Source organism: Cygnus atratus, chromosome 2, assembly GCF_013377495.2.
Source record: "Cygnus atratus isolate AKBS03 ecotype Queensland, Australia chromosome 2, CAtr_DNAZoo_HiC_assembly, whole genome shotgun sequence".
Taxonomy (NCBI): Eukaryota; Metazoa; Chordata; class Aves; order Anseriformes; family Anatidae; genus Cygnus; species Cygnus atratus.
The window spans coordinates 518,786-541,929 of NC_066363.1; the positions used below are offsets into that span (position 1 = coordinate 518,786).

Sequence of the window (23,144 nt, forward strand, 5' to 3'; positions counted from 1 at the left end):
CAGGGGAGGCTCGGGGCGGGGATGGGGGCCACGGCCGCACCCTGGTCCCGCCCCAGCACCGAGTCCACACACACACACACACACAGAGACGGCATTTTCTGTTTTTTGGGGGATTTTTTTTTTTTTTTAAACAGAAGTTTATGGGTTATATGCAAATTAGGTCATTAAATGATTTGCATAAAATGTTCGCACATCAGCGACTAAGTGTTCCTAACTCCCCACCCCCCCAAGGTAGTAATCCTACTCGACTAGCGCTGTCACACGCCCCGCTGGCACCCGCGCATGCACGCCTCCCGCCGCTCGCTCCGGGCTGCCCGCGGGAGCAGAGGCTCAGCCACGGCCGCCGGCACCTCCCGGGTGTGTGCGCACACCTTGCACACGAGTGTGCATCGCCGCCTCCTGACCCGGGCTTGCGCACGTGGCCAGCGTGCTCCAAACTCGCCCAGCACACGGCAGGCTCGCAGGCACGCGCGGCGCCAGCTGCCCGCGTGTCCCCTCGTACCTCCCCCGTGCTCACGGGGTCTGGGCACGGCGGCACGGCGGGCACCAACCTTGCTCACGGCCGCGCGCTCGCGCACGCCTCCGCGACACACGCACACCGCTCCCCCGTGAGCACACCCGTCGGTCCGTGGCCAGGCACCCACCGCACACCCGGAGCCCCGCGCGGGGAGGGAGGGCTGTACGCACACCACGTCCTTCGCGGGACAGCGTCCCCGCCTGCCCTAGCTGTTGGTGAGGAAGAGCCGTCTGTGTCTGGAGGCAGAGCCGCGCGGCCGCCCTCTGCGCCGGCCCCGGCCCCGGTTCCCGAAGGGGCTTCGGCTGGGCACGGCGGTCTCTGCCCAGCCGGCGGTCCCGGCCTGCGGCTCGGGGAAGCTGGGCTCGGCTTTGGGCTGCTCGAGGAGCGGGCTGGGGTCCGGCCGGGGCTCGGCCGGCGGCGCCTGGCTCTGCCGGGCGCTGGCCCTCTCCTGGCGCAGGTAGCGCAGCTCGTCGCGGATGTCCGTCAGGACGCCCAGCAGGCGGAACTGGAGCTCGCGGTCGCGGGCCCTCTCCTCGCGCTGCGTGGCCCGCTCCTCCTGCCACATGGCCAGCTCCTGGTGGTACAGCTGGTCCCACTGCTCCTCCAGGTCCAGCAGGTGATGGATGTTAGTCCTCCAGCTCTCCCGGCGGTCCTCCCGCAGGCGGGAGCAGCCCACGCCGCCGCGGGCCGGGCCGGGGGCGGCAGGGGGGTCCCCCGGGGGGGAGGCGGAGGAGGGCAGCGACTCCTCAGTCAGGGCGCCGTGCAGCGGGGAGCGTGCCGGCGGCTCCTCCTCCATCGGCTTCTCCCAGGTGGGGCCCATCAGTACCCTGGGCAAAGCGCCCATCTCCGGGCCCGGGCCCCCCGCCTGCTCCTCGGGGTGCGAGGAGTCGAGCGAGCGGCCCAGGGGGGGCAGGTCGGACACCCCCTCGTGTCCCCAGTCCGAGTGAGCGTCCACGGGGTTGAGAGGGTCCTCGGGCAGGGAAGTGACGGAGCCCTGGGAGCTGCACCGGCGGATCAGCATGGCCTGGCGGGACAGTTTCATGTCCTCCTCCGCGGACATCGGGGCCTCGGGCCCAGGCTGCAGCCCCATGGCCCCTCCGTGGCCCCTCTCCACCTCCCGGCCTTCCCGTTCCTCCTCCTCCGACATGGAGGCGTAGGAGACGAGGGACTCGTTTCGCAGGGATGGGGAAATGGCTGTCATGTCCGGAGTTCGCAGTTCTGGTCCCGACTCGGCTGGAAGAGAAGAGAAGCCCTCCTGTGAGCGCAGGTCGCTGCCACGTCTGCTCTGTGTTGTCCCCGTACCCCTTCCTGACACACGGACGCACCCTGTCTGTCCAGCCCTCAGCCCAGCTCTCCTCGCACGGCTCCTATCCCTCCATATCCTGCACCAGCGAGTTCCCCAGTCCCACTGCGTGCCGCAGGGAAAGCCACAGCCTTTGCCTCCACTTGGATCTGCCTCCTCCTCGTGCCACCAAACAGCCCTCGGCAGTTGTGAAACTGTGCTCCGGGTTCACAGGCACGCACCCGCAGCCCTTTGAGGCAAACGAGCAGCACCCACGGGACTGCTCAGGGCTGGACCCCCAGCACCGTGCCGAGGGCCCCCCCGTGCCGGGACCATGCTCTCAGTGCAGACCACCACCACCACATCTTCTACCACCAGGCCTCCAGCGCTTCCCCGTCCACACACCGCACCCTCCCTCCCCCTGACAAAGCCCCGGAGCGGCCTTACCCGAACTGCTCTGCCCTTCCCCTCGGCTGTACTCGCAGATGACCGAGGGGTCCGGGCTCTGCACCGCCAGCCGGGGCACGGCGGAGCCCTCCACGTCGGGCAGGGATGAGGGCTGCCCGTTGGTGTCGATGTAGATGCTGGGGTGGCTCACGCCGGGCTGCAGGTGCATGAAGGACTGTTTGGTTGCGCCGGGGAAGAACAGATCTGCGGGACAGAGAACATCCAGCCTCAGCTGCTGCGACAACGGCACTGCCAACTCATGTGTCCTGGCGTTACGAGTGGCCGGGGCTCCCCCAGAGGAGGGTCCCCGAGTACTGTGCAGGGGAGTGACACGGCACGGGGGACACGGCCACACCAAGCCCCAGATGTGCCTCCCGCAGGGACACCTGCACAACTGCTCATCGCTTCCCCCAAGTCCCACAGAGGGTTGGCATCCCCTGAATAGCCCCCAGGACTTCAGCCTTGAGCCCAGAGCTTCTTTGCTCTGCAATAATGGCATCTGGTTCAGAGACAGCCTGAGCCCGCTTCAGAAGTGAAACGAGACCCACGCTGCCCACCCGCCCCCACCGACACCCGACGGGCCGAGCTGAAAGGTGAAAAGCAGAGGAAGGAGCAGGAACAACTACCTGTGGTGTCCTTTGGGGGTACAAAGAAGGCGGACACGTTCCCTTTCAGGAAATGAAAGGGCAGGGGGGTTGTTTGCCTCCTGGACAGTAACAAAGCCCAGCTGGCGTTTACCTGCAGGCCCAGCCCAACCCCACCGCAAAGCGCAGCGATGTCGGGTAGTTAACTCCCAACACCTTCCCTCAAGCACTTCCTGGCCATTGGAGTGAAACAGGCGTTATGCAAAAGCAGAACCTGCGTGAGACCAAGACACAGGTGTATTCTACAGAAACTGGAGGGTTCAAAGGCTCAGCCCCATCGAGAAGGCTCCTCCCGGCCACACGCAGCACCATGGTGCAGGTGCGAGGTGCAGCGGGAGGACAGCGCGGTTCGGTACCGCAGCAGCTGCTCCTGCTGACTCTGATCTCTGCTAAGCATGAGGGACACTAACCCTGAAAAGAACAGGGGAAATAAAATCCCATCCCAGCCTTGAGATGGTATCCAGCAAGGCCAGACACTGTATCAAATTTTAAAAAAAGACCCACTCCCACAAAGTTTGACGCGCTCCTGTTGATCCCAGGTTACTTCCATGGTGGGTTTTTAATCCCAGCGTACGCAGCTTTCAACCCTGGTGGTTTGCTACTCAGATATTACAGGACCACAGCCCTGCTGCACGCTGTAATCCTGACACAAGCCGCGTACGAGAGCAAAACCCACAAGTCTCCTTCCACGATCCACGCCGTGCCGGCAAGCACAGAGCACAAACGCTCAGCAGAGCCCGGAGCTGGGGGGACCACGGCCTGGTGAGGTTACCAGGCCAGGCGGCACTCGAAGAGCTCAGGCGGGGCTGCAGCACAGGACTCTGCCGCTCCAACTCTCCTGTCCCCAGAGAACCACCACGACTGACCTGGGTCCAAGATGATTTCGGGCTCCGAGTCGTGGCTGGCCTGCAAGAAGGTGGAAGCCACCATCTTCTCCAGGGGCGTGAGGCGCGGCTTGTGCAGCGGCCCGCCAGCGCGGTTCATAGGCAGGTGCTTCTTGGAGGTGATCTTTTTCTTGACGTCCAACCGCAGGTCGCGCCACTTGTGCTTGAGGTCGTCGATGGAGCGCTCGGTGTAGCCCAGGAAGTTGACGCGGCTTTGGATTTGGGTCCAGAGCTGCTTCCGCCGCACGGGGTGAGCCCGCAGGGCTTCAGACCCATACAGGGCGCTGAAATGCCGGACCACATTCCAGACCAGTGTCTCGGTCTCGTCATTGGAGAAGTTGGCCTTCCTCTTCCGGCCAGATGCTGGCATCGCCTGCGAGGCTGCAGCAGAGGTGGAAGGGGCACAATTGAACCTCGGTCCCCACTCCTCTCTGTCAGCTCCTGGGGGAAACATGGGGCTGCGGGAGCCCGAGGGAGCCGCGGAGGAGGGAGCCGAAGCAAGAGCCCCCGAGGCATCCATGGCAGGGGAGGCTTGGGCCGGGGAGGATCTAAAGAGCCGCTTCGGCACACCACGCGGCAGGGGGGCACCTCATCCCCTCGCCCCAGCTCGAGAGCACCTGGGAGGGGAGAAAAGGAAAGGGCAGCGGTGGGTGGTGGCAGTGCGTCACCCCACAGGGTCCCTACGGCAGGGGGGTGACATCAGGGACCCCCAGCCCTCTCCAACCAAAGGCACCCAGGGGCTCCCAGCCAGCTACAACGGGGACCGCAGAGAGGTTCGTGGTCATGGTGTGTGCACTGGGACCATGACATGGGCAAGCACCTTGGGGCCACAGCAAGCATCTTAGCCACAGCACGGCTTCAGGGCCACGGCGAGTGCCTCAGGGCCACGCAGAGGGGAACCAGCAGCCCCTCAGGGCCACGCTCAGGGCAACAGGGAGTGCCTCAAGGCCACAGGGAGGGCCTCAGCACCGCGCTGAGGGCGATGGGGAGCACGTCAAGGCCATGGTGAGCATCTTCGGATGCACGGCAAGTGCCTCCAGGATGTGGCCTTGGCAAGCATCCCGGGGCTGTGGCAGGAGCCACAGCAACAACTTTAGCACCACAGCGATTGCTTCTGGGCCACAGAGAGAGCCTTGGCCATGGGCAACAACTAAGGTCCACAACGGGGACCGTGGTGATGGCAAGCACCTCAGCACTGTGGTGAGGGCCAGTGCCATGGCAAAAGCACCAGGGACTCAGGACAGGGCTTCAGGGCCACAGTGAAGACCTTGGCCAAAGAGCAGGTGTTGGGGCCGTGGCGAAGGCTATGGCCATGGTGAGCATCTCAAGGCCACGGTGAAGACCTTGGCCATGCTGCAGGCCTTGGCACTGATCTTGCCTGTGGTGAGAACCTTAGGGCCTCAGTGAGCACCACGGGGCCCTGGCAAAGGCCTTGGCCATGGTGAACCCCTCAGGTCCATCAAGGGAGCCTTGGAGCTACGGCAAAGTCCTTGGCCATGTGAAGCACCTCAAGGCCATGGCAAAGACAATAGCGAAGGCCATGGCCACGGTGAGCACCTCAGGGCCCCGAAGAGCACCTGGTGACAGCCCTGGGGTAAAGACCATAGCTATGGCGAGTGCCTCAAGGCCACGGTGAACACCCTGGCTGTGGCAAACATCTCAGGCTTGCAGCAAGGGCTACAGGGCAACCTTGAAGACCTTGGCCATGGCGAATGCCCTGAGACGATGGCGAACACGTGCAAACCATGGTGAGGTCCCCGGCCATGGTGCAGGTCTCGTGTCCCCGCGGCGAAGACCTTGGCCACCGCAATTGCCTGCAGACCACGGCGTGGTCCTCAGCAAAGGTCTTGGCCTCCGAGCATCCCGTGGCCGGGCTGCAGACCTCAGGACCACGACGACAGCCCCCGAGAGGAGGGGGGGGGGGGGGGACACAGGCCCCAGCCAAGGCCTCGTCCACATCGAGCACCTCGGGGCCCTGCTACGGACTCGGGCGCCCACCGAGAGCCCCTGGGTCCCCCCCAGGTCCCCTCCAGCCCCTCGCACCCCCAGCCGAGGCCTCACCCTCGGGCTGGGGGCGGTGAGGACAACCCGGGGGGGGGGGGGGGGGGGCTGCAGCACCCGGGGCCGGAGGGGTTGGGGGTGGGGGGGCTACCGGGCACAGCCGGCGCCCTGCCCTCCACCGGGAGCCTTTTGTTCGCGCTTCCGACGGGCACCGGGGACAAAGGGGCCGGGGCCGGTGCCTGCCCCCGGGCCCCCCCCCACCCCTTCGGGGTGGGGGGGGGCCCGGGGGCAGGCACCGGCCCCAACCTTAAGCTTTTCCCCCCCCCCCCCAAGGTTTTCTCCCCGCAAGGCAGCACGGCGGAGCCTACCTGTACCGGGCCGGGCTTGCAATGGGGAAGGGGAGGGGGGGGGGGGGGGGGGAAGGGGAACGGGGAAAGGGGGGGAAGGGGGGCAGCGACGTCGGGGCCGGTGTCGGTAAAGGCTCAGCTCCGGCGGCGGCGGGTAATGGCTCCCGCCTCGGCGGAACTCGCCTTCATTTCCTCCGCCTCCGAGCGGCGCGGCGCGGGGGCCCGGCGAGCCGCTGCTTGGCCGCCCCCTGCCGGTTGTGCCGCCGAGACGTTCCTCTGGGGGGGGGGGGGGGGGGGGTTACCGGGGGTGGGACCGAGGCGGGGGGGGGGGGGGGCCTGGGGGAGGAACCGGGCAGCAAGGGGTTCGCGTCGAAGGGGGGTGAGCCCCGTGCTGCACCGTGCTCCCGTGCGTCCCCCCGGGCTGGGCAGCGCGGTGGTTCCCAACCCCCCCCCCCCCCCCCCCCGTGCCGGTATCCCGGTACCGAGGACCCCCCCCCGCCTCCCGGTATCCCCCCCCCCACTTGTACACCCCCGGTCTTGTGCACGCCGGTGGGGTCCCACCCGTCCGTCCTGTCCCCGAGCCCCCCCCGGGCTGCCCCTTGCCCCCCGGTCCTTGGGCATCTTCGTGCCCCCCCCGGGATCCCGGGACCCCCCCATTCCCCCCCAGGCTGCTGTTTGCACACCCCCCCCCCACCGTGCTGTGCACCCCGATGACCCTCCCAGTGTACCCCGACCGTGCACCCCCTTGTGACCCTTGCCCCCCCCCGTGTGCCACGCACCCCAATGGATGTCCCCCAGCACACGCTGCCCCTGCACCCCTGGGGGGCCCTGGCACCCCCCCCACACTCCCAGATGGGCACCTCCCCGTGCTTCCTGCCCACTGCACCTTGTCCCATGCCCCCCAGTGGTGCTCGCTGCCCCGTGCAGCACGAGGGGTGCCCCCCCTGCCCTGTGCACCCCCACAGGTACCCCTGGGTGAACGTAGCACCCCGACGGGCACCCTGCACCCCACCCCGTGCAACACAAAGGGTGCTCCTTACACCCCATGCACCCCAACGTCACCCAGGTGCATCCTGCCCAGTGCACCCCTGGGGGTACCCCTGGCACCTGTGGTACTCCAGGCCCCCCCCCCCCACCAGTGCGCCCCAATGAATCCTGCCTGGGCCAGCTGCCCCCGCACCCCCCGAGCCCATTGCCCACCCTGCTCGCTGCACCCCGATGGGCGCCTTGAGCCCCCTGCCCTGGGAACCCCAGTGGGCACCTCTCGTGTGTCCTGCCCCATTTGTGTCCCAAGGGGCACCCCCTGCCCAAAACACCCCGTGCCCCCCACAGGTCCCTCTGCAGACACTGCCCCACACTGAGCTCTCCCCGTGCTGCCCGGCTCCCGTCCATGTCCCCACCAGCATCACTTCTGGGGGCAATAACCCAACAGGACCCAGTTTGTCCTGGGACCAAGGTGTCCTTTACCAGTCTGACCTCCTAATGCCGGGGCTGACCCCTCCCCTGGGTCCCAGAGGGGTATGGGGACTCCAAGGGCTGGTGGGGTGGGGGGCATGAGGTTCCCCGGGGTGCCCCAGAGCTGTGGGGACAGCCCCGTCCCATCCCGACTCATGGATCCTGGTGCAGGAGGGGATGGCAGCGGTCCCCGTGCTGGGGACAGGGTGCCTGGGGGCCCTACACACATGAGGGGGCTGTGCAGGGGACCCCCCGGGCACCCATGGGTGCCATCTGTGGGGCGTGGGGAGCAGCCGCAGTGCCGCTGGGACAGGCAGCCCATGTCCCCAGCCCAGGGTGACAGGACAAAGGGAGGCTCGGGGTGGCACCGCTGCTGTCAGCAGCAAAACCCCAGCCCGGAGGCACGCGGTGGGGAGTGCGGCGGCTCTGCTAATTGCTGCGCTGGAAGTTATGTTAAATTACGACGAACACCACCCGCTCTGCGGTTTGCTGACGCTCCGGTTTAATGCACCCGTTGCAGACCTCCGGGCTCCGCGCGGGGGGAGCAGCCCCCAGCCGCCTGCTCCCCGGGATCGGCTGCGCCAGCCCCTCATGGGGCCATGCAGGAAGGAACCCCCGGGCACGGGGACAGTGCCAACACAGCGGCCTCATCCTCGTTCCACTCCATCAACCGCAACGTCCCCGCCTGGGGCGAAGCCCACCCAGAGCAGCTCCGTGGTGGGAACGGGTGCTGCTGCTGCCCCAGCTCCCAAAGCCGCGGCTGAGAACGCGCCCAGCTCACTGCTTGGCACAGGTGTCCCCGTGCAGGGCTCGCCCAGCGCTGGTCGACAACGTGTGCACAGCGTCCTCCAGCGCATAGAAGGCCTGGAAGAGGTCCGGGGAGGTGGCCCGGCACTCCAGGTACCGCCGCAGCGTGGCCAGGCTGTCCCACACCTCGGGCTCCGAGGGGCAGGGCTGCACCGCCACCAGCTCCCCCGCATCCTCGCCCTCCACCGTCCCCCCGTCCCAGTCCGCCACCTCGGCCATTTCGGCATCTGCGGGCTCCCCGAGGCGCTCCAGCCCCTCGTCCATCAGCACGAAGCGCTCGATCTGCTCCTGGCCGAACCGGACGGGTGCCAGCAGCGTGTCGGGGCTGGCGTCGGGGCTGAAGCCGGCGGCACGGAAGCAGCTGGCGATGAGCCCCGGGCGCACGTCGCCCCAGGCTTGCACCAGCATGTGCAGGGCATCCAAGAGGGTCGGCCGCTCCGAACTGCGCGCCGCTGGCAGCCGCGTCAGCAGCCGGCGCCGGTAGTGGCCCTTCAGGTCCCTGGCGATGCCGCGGTCCAGGGGCTGTGCCAGCGCGGCGGCGGGCGGCACGAAGACCATCCTGACGTTGGAGAGCTCGAGGTAGGGGTGCGCCTCGCGCTTGTCGAGGAGCAGCAGGACGCTCTTCCCCTTGCGCCGCATCTCCTCGTTGAAGTCCTGCAGCCACTCGGCGAAGAGGGGGGCGGTCAGGCGGGCCAGGCTGCTGGCGCGGTAGCTCCAGGGCATGTGCTGCAGGTTAACGCCGCGCAGGCAGCGGGGCCGGGGGCTCTGCCCCACCACCCGCAGCGCCGCCTTCTCCGAGCCGTCGGCGTTGGCGCAGAGCAGCAGCGTCAGCCGCCCGCCGGGGCCAGCTGGCTCGTCCTCGGCCAGCGGGGTGGTGGTCTGCAGGAGGACCCCCGTCTCCCCGCAGCTGTACACCTCGGAGGGCGCGTAGCTGCGCAGCAGGTCGGGCAGCACCGCGCTGGCCCAGCGCTCGGCCGCGGGCTGCTCCGCGTCCCCCCTCTCCCGGGGAGGCTTCTCGAGGGCGATGTTGTGGCGCAGCTTGAAGCGGGCCAGCCAGTTGCCGCTGGGCTCGAAGCCGGGCTTGCCCAGCGCCTCGGCCAGGTTTTTGGCCTTGACCTGCAGGAGCGGGCCGCTGACGGGGAGCTCGGCTGCGCGGGCGCTCTCCACCCAGCGCAGCAGCGCGGCCTCCACGGCCACGTCCTTGCCCTCCCGCTTGCGCTTGCGCTCGGGGTTGCTGTTCTGGTGCCACTCGCTCAGGATCCGCTCCTTGTTCTTGATGATGCGGCAGATCTGGGGCTGCGACACCCCGAAGCGCTTGGCCAGCTCGCTCTGGGACACCTTGGGGCCGTCCAGCATCTCCAGCACGCGCACCTTCTCCGTCAGCGACAGCTCCTTGCGCTCTTTGCGGGGTGCCCCCACCTCCGCCCCGGGGCATCCGCTGGCACCGGGGGGGGCTCCAGCCAGGCGTGCCGCGGGGCCACCGCGCTGGGCGAAGCCCCGACCGCAGGCGCCGCAGACGTAGGAGCAGCCGGCGGCGCGTGCCAGCGGGTGCCGCACCAGGTCCGGCTTCTGCTCGGCGCCGAAGCCGCACTCGGTGCACTCGTGCAGCGGCCGCCCCTGCCGCGTGCCGGGGCTCTCGGCGAACGCCGGCGGGGGGATGAAGCCCCCGTCACCCACACCGGGGCTCGGCTCAGGGACGCCGCCGTGGCCGCAGCCTTGCCCCTGCGGTGGCACGGTGCCGGGCTCCGAATCCCCTTCCTCGCTCCTCGCCTTCGTCCCCAGCCATTCCCCTGCGGGAAGACCGGTGCGTTTGGGGCAAAACCCTGCAAATCCCGCAGGATTTGGCCCGCCACCTTACCGCGCTCCCTGTTTTCCCAGGGGATGGCTGTCCCCGAGCTCCCTTCTCCGGCCCTGGTGCCACCCCGTCCCCGCTCACCCTGGGAAGGGCCGGCCGGGGGGCTGCGTGCCGGGGGGCTACGTGCCGGGGGGCTGCGTGCCCGCTCCCGGTGCTCCAGCTGGGCCACGACGTCGGGCTGGGTGACACCGTACCCTACCGGCACCGAGGCCCCGGCCGGTGGCGGCACCGTGGCGGCAGGGTGCAGCAGCCCCCCGGGAGCCCCCCGCGCCTTACCCAGGGCGACGAGGCGCTCGCGGCCCTCCTTCATGGCGCCGTCCCGGTGCCGGTGCCCGCGGGGCCTCCTCCGCTCGGGGGGTGACACGGCCGCCGTGATGCCGGGCCCTGCGGGGGGGGACGGGCGGCCGGTAACGGATGCGCACGGCGGGGACCGGCAGCTCACGGCGGCTTCGTGGTGCACGGCGCCGTGACGGAGCGCTGCCCGGTGCCCGGCCGGCCCTACCGGAGGCAGCGGGGCTGGGTGGCGGGGGCCGGGGCTGGCAGCACCCCCGGGAGCCCGCGGTACCGGCCGGGTAACGGGGCGGCGGCGATGCCCGCGGCGGGCACCGGGGGCCGACCGGGGATGGACGGCGGCCGGTACCGGCTCGCCAGGCCCCGGTGGGCCCCGGGAGCAAGCAGCGAGGCCGGTGCCGGTGCCGGTGCCGGCGCCGGTGGCGGTGCCGTACCTGGGCCGGCCCCGGCCCCTCCCGCTCCGCTCCGCGCCCCCGCCGCCGCCGCCCCGCGCGGCCCCGCTGCCAGCGGCGGGAGCGCGCGCCCCGCCCCGCCCCGCCCCGCCCCGCTCGTCCCGCCCATTGGGCCGCCGCCGAGGGGCGCCGCGCCGATTGGCTGCGGCCACTGCCAGTCGAGGCGGGGACGGGAGGGGCGGGGCCGTCCCGGGGACCCGGCTCGGAGGCGGGGGAGGGGGCGGGGCGGGAGCGGCGCGTGCTGGGGGGCGGGGCCGGGGCGGACTTGTGAGGTGACGTCAGAGAGTTGGGTGACGTCAGAGAGTTGGGGTGACGTCAGAGGGCTGGGGGTGACAGCAGCGGCTGGGGGTGACATCCGAGCGGTGTTTGGTGACATCACACAGGTGTGTGAGATGACGTCAGAGTGGTGTGGGGTGATGTCAGCGGTGTGGGTGACATCACAGTGCTCTGGGATGACGTCAGAGCAGTGTGGGTGACATCACAGGGGTGTGGGTGACATCACAGGGGTGTGGGTGACATCACAGTGCTCTGGGATGACGTCAGAGCGGTGTGGGTGACATCACAGGGGTGTGGGTGACATCACAGGCCTGTGGGATGACGCCAGAGCGGTGTGGGTGACATCACAGGGGTGTGGGTGACATCACAGGCCTGTGGGATGACGCCAGAGCTGTCTGGGTGACATCACAGGGGTGTGTGGTGAGATCGGAGTGGTACGGGATGGCGTCAGAGCACTGTGAGGTGACATCACAGAGGTGTGTGGTGACATCAGAGCGATGTGTGAGATGACATCAGAGCACTGTGGGGTGACATCACAGGCCTGTGCGATGACGTCAGAGCACAGTGGGGTGACAGCAGGGCAGTGCGGGGTGTCATAGGGGTGCGGGATGACGTCACAGTGGTGGTTGGTGACGTCAGAGCGGTGTGTGAGATGACATCAAAGTGGTGTGTGGTGACATCAGGGCAGTGTGGGGTGACACAGGGGTGTGGGATGACATCAGAGCAGCATGGGGTGACATCACAGGCCTGTGGGATGACATCAGAGCGCTGTGGGGTGACATCACAGCCCTGTGGGATGACGTGGGCGCGCCGTGTGGTGCCGTGACGCTCCCCCTCTGCTCGGCCCTGCTGAGGCCACACCGGGAGCACCGTGCCCAGCGCTGGGCTCCCCGGTACCAGGGGGACACGGAGCTACCGGAGCGGGGCCACGGGAGGGCTACGGAGACGCTGAGCGGCCTGGAGCGCCTGTGGTACGGGGACAGGCGGAGAGCTGGGCCTCGAGAAGAGGAGACTGAGGGGAGAGCTCGTCAGTGTGTGTAAATATCTGAGGGGAGGTGTCGAGAGGACGGAGCCGGTCTCTTTTCGGTTGTGCCCAGCGACAGGACGAGAGGCAACGGGCACAAACTGAAGCCCAGGGGGTTCCGGCTCAATATGAGGGGGCACTTCTGTACTGGGAGGGTGACAGAGCACTGGGACAGGCTGCCCAGGGAGGATGTGGAGTCTCCTTCTCTGGAGATATTCAGAACCTGCCTGGATGCCATCCTGTGCCAGGTGCTCTGGGTGATCCTGCTCTGCGGGAGGGTTGGATTAGACGATCTTCAGAGGGCCCTTCCAACCTCAGCCATTTTGGGATTCTGTGACACCACAGTGACATTGTATGACAATAGCAGTGGGGGATGGATGACAGCAGAGCGGTGCGGGGTGACATCACAGAGGTTTGTGAGATGGCATCCGAGCAGCACGTGGTGACGTCGGTGATGTGAAGCGACATCACTAGTGTGGGATGACGTCAGAGCTGTGTTTGGTGACTTCAGAGGGGCGTGGGGTGACATCAGAGCAGTGTGCGATGGCATCAGCAGTGAGGGATGGCATCAGAGCAGTGTCAGATGGCATCAGAGCAGTGTGGGACGACATCACAGTGGTGTGAGATGACATCAGCAATGTGCTATGACATCAGAGCAGGGTCTGTAGGTGCCAACCATGAGGGCTCCAGGGCAGTGGAGCCGCCGGCGAAGGTGACGGTGGTGACGAACCGATGGGGGGAGACTGGAGCGAGAACGCCCCCGGTCAAATAGGGACAAGGGGAGCGGAGCTGCCCTGCCAAGACAGCGCCCAGTGCCTGCCGGGGGGCACGGGGGAAGTGCCCCCTGGTTACAGCGGGACAGGAGCTGGTCAACGGCCCCGCGGTACAGCCTGCGACAGTGCTAGGGGGCAGCAGCGCTGGGCGCTGAGTGCTGCACTGCTGGGTGCTGCAGCGGGGCGGTGCTGAGCGCAGTGGCGCAGCACTGGATGCAGTGCTGAGTGCTGCAGTGCTGGGCACAGTGCATGCAGTGCTGGGTACTGTAGTGGGTGCCGCACTGGCTGGTGCAGTGCTGGGTGTAGCAGTGGGTGCAGTGCTGGGTGCAGTGTCACAGTACTGGGTGCAGTAGGTGCAGTGCTTGGTGTTGCAGTGCTGGGTGCAGCGTACACCGTAGGTGCAGCGCTGGGTACTGCAGTGTTGGGTGCTGCAGTGGATGTTGCAGCACTGGGTGTTGCAGTGCTGGGTGTTGTAGTGCCGGGTGTTGCAGTGTTTGCTGTTGCAGTGTCAGGTGTTGCAGTGCCGGGTGTCGCAGTGTTTGCAGTTGCCGTGCTTACAGTTGCAGCGCTGGCAGTTGCAGTGTTTGCAGTTGCAGTGTGTGTAGTTACAGTGCTGGGTGTTGCAGCACCAGGTGTTACAGTGCCGCGTGTTGCAGTGTTTACTGTTACAGCGCCGGCTGTTTGCAGTTGCAGAGTCGAGTGTTGCAGTGCTGGGTGTTGCACTGCTTGCAATTGCAGTGCTTGCAATTCACACCACTTGCAGCCACACAGTTTGCAGTTGCAGTGTTGGGTGTTGCAGTGCTGGGTGTTGCAGCGTTTGCAGTTGCAGTGCTGGGTGTTACAGCACAGGGTGTCGCACCATTTGCAGTAGCAGCACCGGGTGTTGCAGCACCGGCTGTCACACCGTTTGCAGTTGCAGTGTTGGCTGTTGCAGTATTTGCAGTTGCAGTGCTGGGTGTCACAGTGTTTGTAGTCACAGCGTTTGCTGTTGCAGCGCCAGGCGTTGCAGTGTGGGGTGTTGCAGCGCCGGGTGTTACAGCGTTTGCAGTTGCAGTGCTGGGTTTTGTAGTGTTGGCAGTTGCAGCGCCAGGTGTTGCAGTGCTGGGTGTTGCAGTTCTGGGTGTTGCAGTGTTGGGTGTTGTGCTGTTTGCAATTCACATTGCTTGCAGCCGTACCGTTTGCAGCTGTACCGTTTGCAGTTGCAGTGCTGGGTGTTGCAGTGCCGGGCGTTGCAGCAGTTGCAGTTGCGGCGCTGGGTTTTGTAGTGTTGGCTGTTGCAGTGCCAGGTGTCACACAGCTTGCGGCTGCACCATTGGCAGTTGCAGCGCCGGCCGTTGCACCGTTCGCAGCTGCAGCGCTGGGTTTCGCGGTGCCGGGCGTTGCAGCAGCGGCTGTCACACCGTTTGCAGTTGCAGCGCCGGGCGTCGCAGCGCTTGCAATTCGCACCGCTTGCGGCCGCGCCGTTCGCAGTTGCAGTGCCGGGCGTTGCACCGCGGGGTGTCGCACCGCTTGCAGCAGCAGCACCGGCCGTCGCAGCGCCGGCTGTTGCAGCACCGGCCGTCACACCGTTTGCCGTCGCAGCGCCGGCTGTTGCAGCGCCGGCCGTCGCATCACCGCCGGCCACACCGTTCGCGCTTGCACCGCCGCCCGTCGCAGCACCGGCCGCCTCCCTCGCCTCCCCCCCCCCCCCCCCTCCTCCCCCCCCTACCCGCCAGGGGTCGCTGCTCCTCCTCCTCCTCCTCTTCCTCCTCCTCCTCCTCCTCCTCCTCTCCCAGCGTGCGCCGCGCTCCCGGCATGGCCGCGCTGCCCGCCCTGCCCGCCCCGCGCCGCCGCCGCCGCTGCTGAGCAGCCGCCGGCACCGCGCCGCCGCCGCCGCCCCCCCCCGCCCGCCCCCCGCCGCCCGCCGCTCCCCCCTCCCCCCCCCCCCCCCCCCGCCGCCCCCCGCCGCCGGGCCATGGCCGACTGGGCCCCCGCGCAGGTAAGCGCCCGCTCCCGGTTCCCCGTTCTCCCCGCTGCCCCCTCCCCGGTTCTCCCCCGCCCCCCCCCCCCCCCCCCCCCCCCCCCCGGTGGCGGCGGCAGCGGTGCCACGGCTCGGCCTTGTCCCTCCCGCCCCGCAGGACCTGGAGTGGGCCATGGAGCCCCAGGAGCTGGCCCTGGAGCAGCCCCTGGCAGCCCCCGAGGAGGGCCCCGGCGGCGAGGCCGAGCTGCCGGCCGCCGAGCTGTCCCTGACGCTGGTGACCGAGGTGCAGGCGGTGGACAGGAAGGTGGACGCGCAGGCGGCGCAGCTGATGAACCTGGAGGGCCGGATGCGGATGGCCGAGACCAAGCTGATCGGCTGCGAGAAGACGGCCGTGGAGTTCGGCAACCAGCTGGAGAGCAAGTGGACGGCGCTGGGCACCCTCATCCAGGAGTACGGGCAGCTGCAGAAGCGCCTGGAGAACATGGAGAACCTGCTGAGGAACAGGAACTTCTGGATCCTGCGCCTGCCCCCCGGCGCCAAGGGGGAGGTCCCCAAGGTAACGGTGCCCGCTGCCCCCCCGTGCCACTGCCCCGTCTCCTGTACGGGGCACGGAAGCCCGCGCCAGCAGCCCCGTTGAAGGACGGCTGTGGTGCGGCTTGGCCCATCAACACAGGGCTTGCCTGCTCGCCGGGCACCAGCACGGGTCCTTTTGTGTGGTTACGTGCCCCTCGGCACGTGCCCGTGGTGCTCAAACCCTGTGCGGGGCCGTGGATCCCCCGCTGTGGATGGGTCGGTGCTCGAATCATGCCGAGCGCGACACGGCGTGGCTCAGCCCCACGTGCCTGCCCAGTGCACCCAGTTCCTCTTTGGAGGCGATTGCTGCGGAATTGCATCAAAGACGAAGTGAGAAATGGGCCTGTGCTGCCTGCCCTGCGAGAGGCACTGCCTGCAGCACGGGGAGGTTGAATGGGGCACGAGGGGTAGGCAGGTGACGGGGGAAAGCCCCATCATGTCCCTTCACCAGGCTGCCTGAGCTGAGGCACGGGGCACGAACGAGACGTGTAGGAGTTTGAATGAGGAAACATCCCCAGATGTTTTCTTCAGCAAGAGGCAAAACAGCTGAGCATACGATGCTTCTAATTGCAGGTCCCCGTGGCGTTCAGTGACGCTTCATTTAGCTTCTCGGAGGAGGAGTGGAAGAACTTGAACGAGTGGCAGAAAGAGCTTTACAGGCATATCATGAAAGGCAACTACGAGGCTGTGATCTCGATGGGTAAAGTCTGGCTGGGGTTTGCCCCGCGCTTGCTGGCGTCCCAGGTCTTCCAGGGCCAGGCTGTGCCTGGCGGATCGGGGAGGGTGGGTGCTGAGCGGGTCTGGCCAGGCGTTGTGCTGGCTTCTGATGGCAGCCCTGGGGATCAGCAGCACGGTCCTCGCCACGCCGGGTGCACAGGGTGAGCATCACCGCAGTGACCCCCATCTCGCTGACGGTCTCTGTGGCCGGTAGGAGCTGGGCGAGGACCTGGGTTGTGAGGAGGGAAAGCGAGAGACCCTCAAGCTCAGTGACGATGGGGAGAACGGGGAGTTTCTTGGTCCCGCAAAGGTCCACAGATCCACTGCGCTGGGGGCATCAGCACGCTGCCGCTTCGGGCGAGTGCAAGCAGCAGGGGGGTGCCCTGCCTCGGGTTGCTTCCAGCCCCGTCTGTAGGTGATCGGCCCCTTCCAGCAGCAGAGGTTTCCTATGGAAGCAGAGCGAGGTTTGTCCGCCTGAGCGCTCTGCCTAGCCCCAGCCTCGTGCCGGGGAACGTTTCTGTACCAAGATGTTTTAATGTCTGCTTGTGCAGCTCTCAGGGAGAGCCGGAGGGCTCAGGGCAGTGCGTTCGAGGCTGCAGGAACGTGCCCTGCGGGCGCCTTCCAGTGCTGGCTGCGGGCCATTCCTGTGCTGCACCTCTGGAGACGTGCTGCCCTCACGAGGGTTTCGGAGCACCTGCCTGTGTTTTGAGGAATGGTCTTGCCTTGGCTGAGCATCCTCGTGCAGCACTTGGGAGCACTGACATCCCTGGTAGACAGCCATCCCGCCCTCCAGTTCTGGGCAATCCAGGGCCTTTCATCCTGTTTTTTTTTTTTCCTGTTTTTCTTCCTTTTTTTTCGTTCTTTTTTTTTTTTTTTTTTTAAATCATTTGGATGGTTCTTGTGTGCAAGAGAAAAAAGTAAAGGATAAATACTGCCCCCGTTCTCCTGTTTAAAAAGGAATCCTGCATCCTACTCTGGATGCACGGGAACGTAACAGTCCTACTGGAAGGGATCTGTGGGTCTGAGCCTGGAGCTTAGAAAAATGTATCTGTGCTTAATCTGAAGGTTTCCCTTTTTTGAGTAACTAGCTTTGGAGGCGAGGTCCTCGCATAAGGCTAACGGATCCAGTAGAGCAGTAATGGAAATTAATACCCAGAGACAAACGCTTGTTGTTTCAAAATTAAGTTTTCCGCTCTCCCTGCTAGGAGAGATTGTGATTTTTCCCCTTTCCCGCACCAAAATCCACAAGCAGCCCGTGCCTCGGACGAGTAGGAAGGAACGGTTCTGGCTGTGGCAATCCGGGGCCGGAGGGAACCGTGTGGGGAGGGCACGCCCGCTGCTGCCGCTGGCTGACAGCTCTGGTTCTGTCCCCAAGCTGAAGCTCCCATTGCAATGGATCCGCGGACCTTAGCACAGAGGAGAAGAGAGGAAGCCTGGAGGTAAGCACAGATGCATTTTCTTATTCTCCTCCTCACGCTGCAGGCTGGGAGGTGCTCCTCACCTGAGCAGAGTGTGCTCCTGCAGTCCGCTCATGTTCCCAGGGCCCAGACAAGGTGAGCGGTGCAGGTGTGTGAGAGCATCTTCCTAAGCCTCTGTTTCCATTACCCGTCCTCCCCAGCAGCGAAGGAAGGTTGGTGGGCAAAGGTTGAGGAGTCTCTGTCCCGCAAGGCAAAGGAAACGTTCTGATCCTTTTCTTACGCGCAGACACTGCCATTTCAAAACCTGACCTCCTGTCGCGGATTGAGCAAGGAGAGGATCCCAACGCTGAGGAGCAGGATGACTCTGAGGGAGGAGAAACTCCCACGGATCCCAGCACTGGTGAGCCATAAAATTCCCGGGACTCGGTGGGGTGATGGAAAGCAGCTACAGCTGCCGCGGCCTGTCTGTGCTCTTCTCCTTGCTTCTGCCGATGGGTTTTGCCAGAGCTGTCCTCCAGGTCAGGGTGGCTTCGCCCTCCTCATCGGCTCCTACCCGCTGCTGCCGTCATTCCTGAAATCCCCTGTAAAGCAGCTGCAAGGTGGGAGCGCCAGCTCATGCTGTCCTTCCTTCTGTGCACAGAGTTTTCCTTTCCCGGTCCCGATGACAGCTCGTGGGGTAAATACGAAGAGACTCTGGCTGAAAGTCACGACGGCTCCGAGGAAGAGGAGAGCATGGAGGCCCCCAGTACATGTGAGTTGGAAGCGCAGAGCTTCGCCGGGCGCTGCGCAGAGGTGGAGTGGCAGAGGGGCAGAGAGAGGCGGGCTCAGGCTCCTGGCTCTGGCCGGGGATGGTCCCCGCGTGAGACCCTGCCGTCACGGCGGTCTCTGCCAGGCTCGCCTCGGGCTCAGCATGGAGCTGGACGACAGCCGTTGCAGATGGATGGCGCACGTGCAGGAGGAGCTCCGGTACAGCTCTAAAGCAGCTGAGGGCTCCCTAGGGGGTGCGGGTCACCCGCACGGGGTCGGATCGCTCAGCGAGGCGGAGGTGGGCTGGAGCAGGCGTAGCGCAGGCACGCTTCAATGGCTTTAGCAGCAATGTTCTTACAAGGCTTCCACGAATATGTAAAGTGATATTTTTTCACGGCTTCCTATGTCAGCCAAATGTGAGGCTTTGTGGCACAGCAGAAGACACGTCCTTGTCGCTGCCTGTCACCCCAGGTCCCTGCTTTGAAGCTTGGGAACACGTAAGCCGCTTGGGGAAGCGTATCCTGCTAGGACGTGTCTGGTTTCCTGGCCTCGTTCTCACAAGCAGCCGAACTGCTTTGGCTGGTGCTTTTCCAGAATTTCAGCCCGATCCATACCAATCGGCCCGTTTTCAAACTGCACGTTTGGCAAAGTGACAAGCAAGTGGAGAGACAGGGAGCGATGAGCGGTCTGCTCTGTGCACGCAAGCGCTGGGCATGCCTTTACCTTCGCGCGCTCTGCAGAAACCTGTGGCTTTTTCAGGCCTTTCCTCTATAACCCCAGATCCTCCGTGCTCTTTTCATCCTCTGTTTGCCAGGGTCCTTGCCAGGAGCTTTGAGTTACCGTTTATATCACAAGAGATCATTCAGCCCCAGGCCTAGGCATCATACAAGCCCAGAAGAAAAAGAGGTTTTATTCCCCTTCTTTCTCTCTCTCCCTCTCTTTTTTTTTTCTTTTGCTTTTATCCTGTACCACGCCCTCAGTGACATGTTCTGGTTCACCTCTTGCTGAGAAACCTGCTTTTTCCCTGTGCCTAGCTAAATAGAGAGGTCTCGCCATCACAGTGTCTGAGCTTTCCCAAGAAGTCAACGTATTTGGGCTTTATTTGTATTGCAGTACTGCTTAGACAGCTCCCGGTCAGGGCTTGCAGCCCTGTAGTGCCAGGTACCATCGTGAGTGCGCAGAGCACCTCTGCCCCCAAAAGAATTGCAGTCTAAATAATGCGGCCGTTCTTATCTCAAAGAAATGACATGCATGTCTCTGCCCCGTCAGATGCACAGCAGTGTGATGAGGAAGGTCCTGACAGCCTTGAGCTTCCTAGCTCGTTAGCAGGAAAGTGGGAAGATGTTTTCTCAAACCCGGAGGAAGAGGTAAAGCCAAGCGGCAAGAGTCGGAGCGGATCGACCCCGCAGCAGAGAGCCGCGACGGGCAACGGGCTGAGGCGCTCCGCTCGCCGCGGGAGAGACTTGGCAAAGAAGGACGCTCCCGAGGAAGCGGCCGCAGTGGAGGGGCCGTACATCTGCTGCGAGTGCGGGCAGAGCTTCCTGGACAAGCAGCTCTTCGCTGCCCATCAGAGAGCGCACGCGGGTGAGGAAGCCTGCACTTCCCTGGAGCCCGGGGAGAGCTTCAGGCAGAAATCCAAAACCTCTCCGAAAGGCCAGGGCCCGTCCCGCTCCAAGGCGTCCAAGCGCGCCGACTCGGAGAAGAGCTCCGCTTTCAAGTACGGCTTCGTCAGGCACCAGGCGAACAACATGGTGGAGAGGCCGTACACCTGCTCGCAGTGCAAGGAGAGCTTCAGCCTGGAGGTGAGCCTCATCTTGCACCAGAAGCTCCACACGGGGAAGGGTGACGGGCCGCTGACCTGCACCTACTGCGGGAAGGACTTCCGAGACCTCTCCAAAGCCATCCGGCACCAGCGCATCCACACGGGGGAGCGGCCGTACCAGTGCACGGAGTGCGGGAAGAGCTTCATCCGGCGGGACCACCTGCTCAAGCACTGGCGGGTCCACACCGGGGAGACGCCGTACCAGTGCCCCGTCTGCGGGAAGCACTTCCGCTACAAAGAGTCTCTGAATTGCCACCAGAAAATCCACTCCCGCAACCCCCGGCCCATGGAGGAGTCGCAGCACAACTTGGAGTCGGCCACTCAGACGGGCCACTTCTGCCTGAAAAAAGAAACTAAGCAGTAGCGCCGCGCTGGGTGGCCGGGCGGAAGGGCTCGCGGTTACGATACGGTCTAGCCGGTGGACATGCAGCATGATGGGAGGTGAACTTGTATCGCAGCTAATCCATGTGGTCATGCTACAAAGCCCGCTTTGTCGAAGCATCGTAGGAATTCCCCTTAAAAACTCTGACACGAAGGCCTGGGCACCTCTTGAGCCCTGCGGGGTTACGTGGGACTTCCACAGCGGTGCAGGCCTCGTACTAGTTGTCCCCCATGCAGGTTTGGATTTTGCCTGTAGAGAATGCTCCTGAGAGCTTCTCTGGGGTCTGTATTTAGCAGGTGTTTCCCCACCTATCTTTGTGCATATTCAGGAGTGACAAGCTTTCGCTTTTCGTTCTTTTCCACTCGTTTCACCGCAAGGCTGGACGCGAGGCGCGAGGGAGGGAGGGGAGCCGCCGCTCCGGCCGCGCTGACGCACCTCCAGCAGCAGCCCTGCGCCGCGAGGCCGGGGCTGGGGTCCAGGGAAGAGAGGCGAAGCAGGGATGTGGTTAGGGGCGTGACGCAGAACTTGCCGAAGGCAGAAAAGCAGAGAGGAGAGAGCGGCAAAGAGCAAGGTGAGAAAAAGAAGGTGTAGGAGGAAAGGACGCGAAGGAGGAAGGGCTGAGGACATTGGAGCAGGAGGAGCCGGGAGGGCAGCGTGTGGGTGCACGGAGGCACGGTCGGGTATCTGACCCGGAGAAGAGATGTCTCTGTTCTTTTGAAGGATGTTGCTTGCGCCAGTCAGGCTGCAGTTTCCCTCTGGCCTGAGGGAACGGTGCCGCTGGTCCGTCATAGGAACTCTTGTCGATGAAGGTGATTTTATTCATATTTTTTAACTGGGTTTGGTCTCACACTCAGGTAAGTCAGGCAAATGAAAGGAACTTCTCCTAACCCCTGTAAAGAGCTGTTTGGTTTTTAGTTAATCTAGAAGTAGTATAATAATTATTATTATTATTATAATTATTATTATTATTATAATACGAGGAAATGTGTGGCACTATACTTCACTGTTGAACTAGAACACTTAAATGTATGAGGTAACTTACCGGAGTTTTTCAGACGTCTCTGTAAATATCGGTTGAATTCTCTCGGAGCTAAGTGGTGTTGTTCCCAAGGTGACTGTAAGTAGTGTCTCTTCCGCTGTGTGTCGTCGGCTGCTGGTTTGTGACTGTGTTTTGTAATAACTTTTGTAAAGTCTGTCAATACAGTGTTTCCATTCTGAAGCCCGTGTCGGGTGAGTGATCGCAGCCCCGTTCCCCTCGCCCAGCCTCTGTGTTTCTCTCTGGCGGTGATGCCTGCACACACTTGCCCTGCACCTGGCTGCTATTTACCAGCGTTTTTCCAGGTACCTTGCAGAACTGGTGAACTGCACGAGCTCGGCAAGGGCTGCTCGAGTCCGTTACTGTCCGTGCCCAACATCCGAGGAGCCACGTCCTGGAAAGCGCTGTTCAGCGCGGCTCTGGGGCTGCTGCGTGTGCTGGTGGTCAGCCTTTGGGGGCCGTGTTTTTAAGCTTTTTCTCTGCTGACATCGTGGCTGGAAGCAGACCTTGGTTTCACACGAAAATATCCCTGCGCCTCCGGGAGCTGGCCTGTACCGTGCACAAAGGCTGCGGCGGCCAGCGAGCTGCTGCGGAGGTGGAGCAGGGACGCTGCTCGCGGACTGGCCCTGCAGCACCCACCGGCCCTCTGCGGTGGGTGTGGAGACCCCCCCGTGTACTCTGCGGATTCATCCTTCCTCCCTCACCCAGCTGGGGTGCCCCCGTGGCAGCCTGGCACGGAGGGACCGGGGTGCATGGGGCCGCAGGAGGTTCAGCTGCTGAGCGGGGCAGCGCTGTCGGCGCGCTGGGTTTTGCATCACGGCTTCCTCGCTTGCACCTACCCACGCTTTTTGTACCGGGGCTGCCAATAAACTGTTCCTGCCAGGCCTGGCCCCGCAGGGCAGCGTGCGCTTTTGTCTCGGGGGGGGGGGATGCAGCCCTGGCTCCCGGGGCTGAGCTTGGCCCCACGGTGCTGCCCAGCCCCAGCAGCACATCCCCCAGCTCCTTGCGCCCTCCTGCCTCCACCCCATCACCTCACCCCTGCATGGTTCGGGGATGCCGGATGCAGGTCGCCTCTCTCCAGGGGTGCCTGCAGAGGGAAGGCTGCCTCGTGCCCACACCAGCACCCTTGGATATCGCCAGGTCCCTGCGCCAGGACCTCGGCTGTCCCCATGTGCCCGTGCCGTGGGGGTTCTCGTCCCCCTGGCCACTTTGCCACCTTTCCTCGTGACTCGGTGCATGGCGCTGCGGGGTGGCAGCCACAGCAGCGGGGTCGGGCGCTGTGCATTGTTGCTGCCTGGCAGAAGCTCCCGTTTCTTCCCTGTCCCAAGAGGAGCCCCTGGGCAGCCGCCCGGCTCCTGCTCCCGCTCCCTCTGGCAGCCGTCCCATCCCGCTGGCCTGAGCCTGGTGGGGTCTGGGGATGAGTGACCTCCCCGA

At 64.8% G+C, this 23,144-nt stretch overlaps 3 protein-coding genes across 4 annotated transcripts; 1 reads left to right on the top strand and 2 right to left on the bottom strand.

Moving 5' to 3' along the window:
• Positions 1–128: 128 nt before the first annotated feature.
• Positions 129–6,359, bottom strand: LOC118251872 (myb-related transcription factor, partner of profilin-like). 2 transcript variants are annotated; one of them, XM_050708516.1, is made up of 4 exons: positions 6,144–6,359; positions 3,757–4,155; positions 2,247–2,450; positions 129–1,750 (listed from the first exon to the last, which is right to left on the bottom strand). In XM_050708516.1, exons 2-4 carry the CDS (start codon positions 4,142–4,144, stop codon positions 723–725), a joined length of 1,620 nt encoding a protein of 539 aa, XP_050564473.1. In that variant the 5' UTR covers positions 4,145–4,155; positions 6,144–6,359; the 3' UTR covers positions 129–722. The 2 variants fall into 2 exon arrangements, with proteins under 2 accessions (XP_050564473.1, XP_035410415.1); XM_035554522.2 differs by having other exon boundaries at positions 3,757–4,391; positions 6,144–6,303.
• Positions 6,360–8,060: 1,701 nt separating this feature from the next.
• On the bottom strand, positions 8,061–11,029 carry LOC118251870 (tigger transposable element-derived protein 3-like). Its single transcript, XM_035554521.2, has 3 exons — positions 10,965–11,029; positions 10,516–10,623; positions 8,061–10,174 (listed from the first exon to the last, which is right to left on the bottom strand). The coding sequence occupies exons 2-3, from the start codon at positions 10,547–10,549 to the stop codon at positions 8,355–8,357; spliced, it is 1,854 nt and encodes a 617-aa protein (XP_035410414.1). The 5' UTR covers positions 10,550–10,623; positions 10,965–11,029; the 3' UTR covers positions 8,061–8,354.
• A 4,456-nt stretch (positions 11,030–15,485) lies between these two features.
• LOC126913163 (zinc finger protein 777-like) lies at positions 15,486–22,516 on the top strand. The gene is made up of 5 exons (XM_050708518.1): positions 15,486–15,571; positions 16,162–16,288; positions 18,010–18,123; positions 18,364–18,474; positions 19,740–22,516. The coding sequence occupies exons 1-5, from the start codon at positions 15,497–15,499 to the stop codon at positions 20,654–20,656; spliced, it is 1,344 nt and encodes a 447-aa protein (XP_050564475.1). The 5' UTR covers positions 15,486–15,496; the 3' UTR covers positions 20,657–22,516.
• The last annotated feature ends 628 nt before the right edge of the window (positions 22,517–23,144 follow it).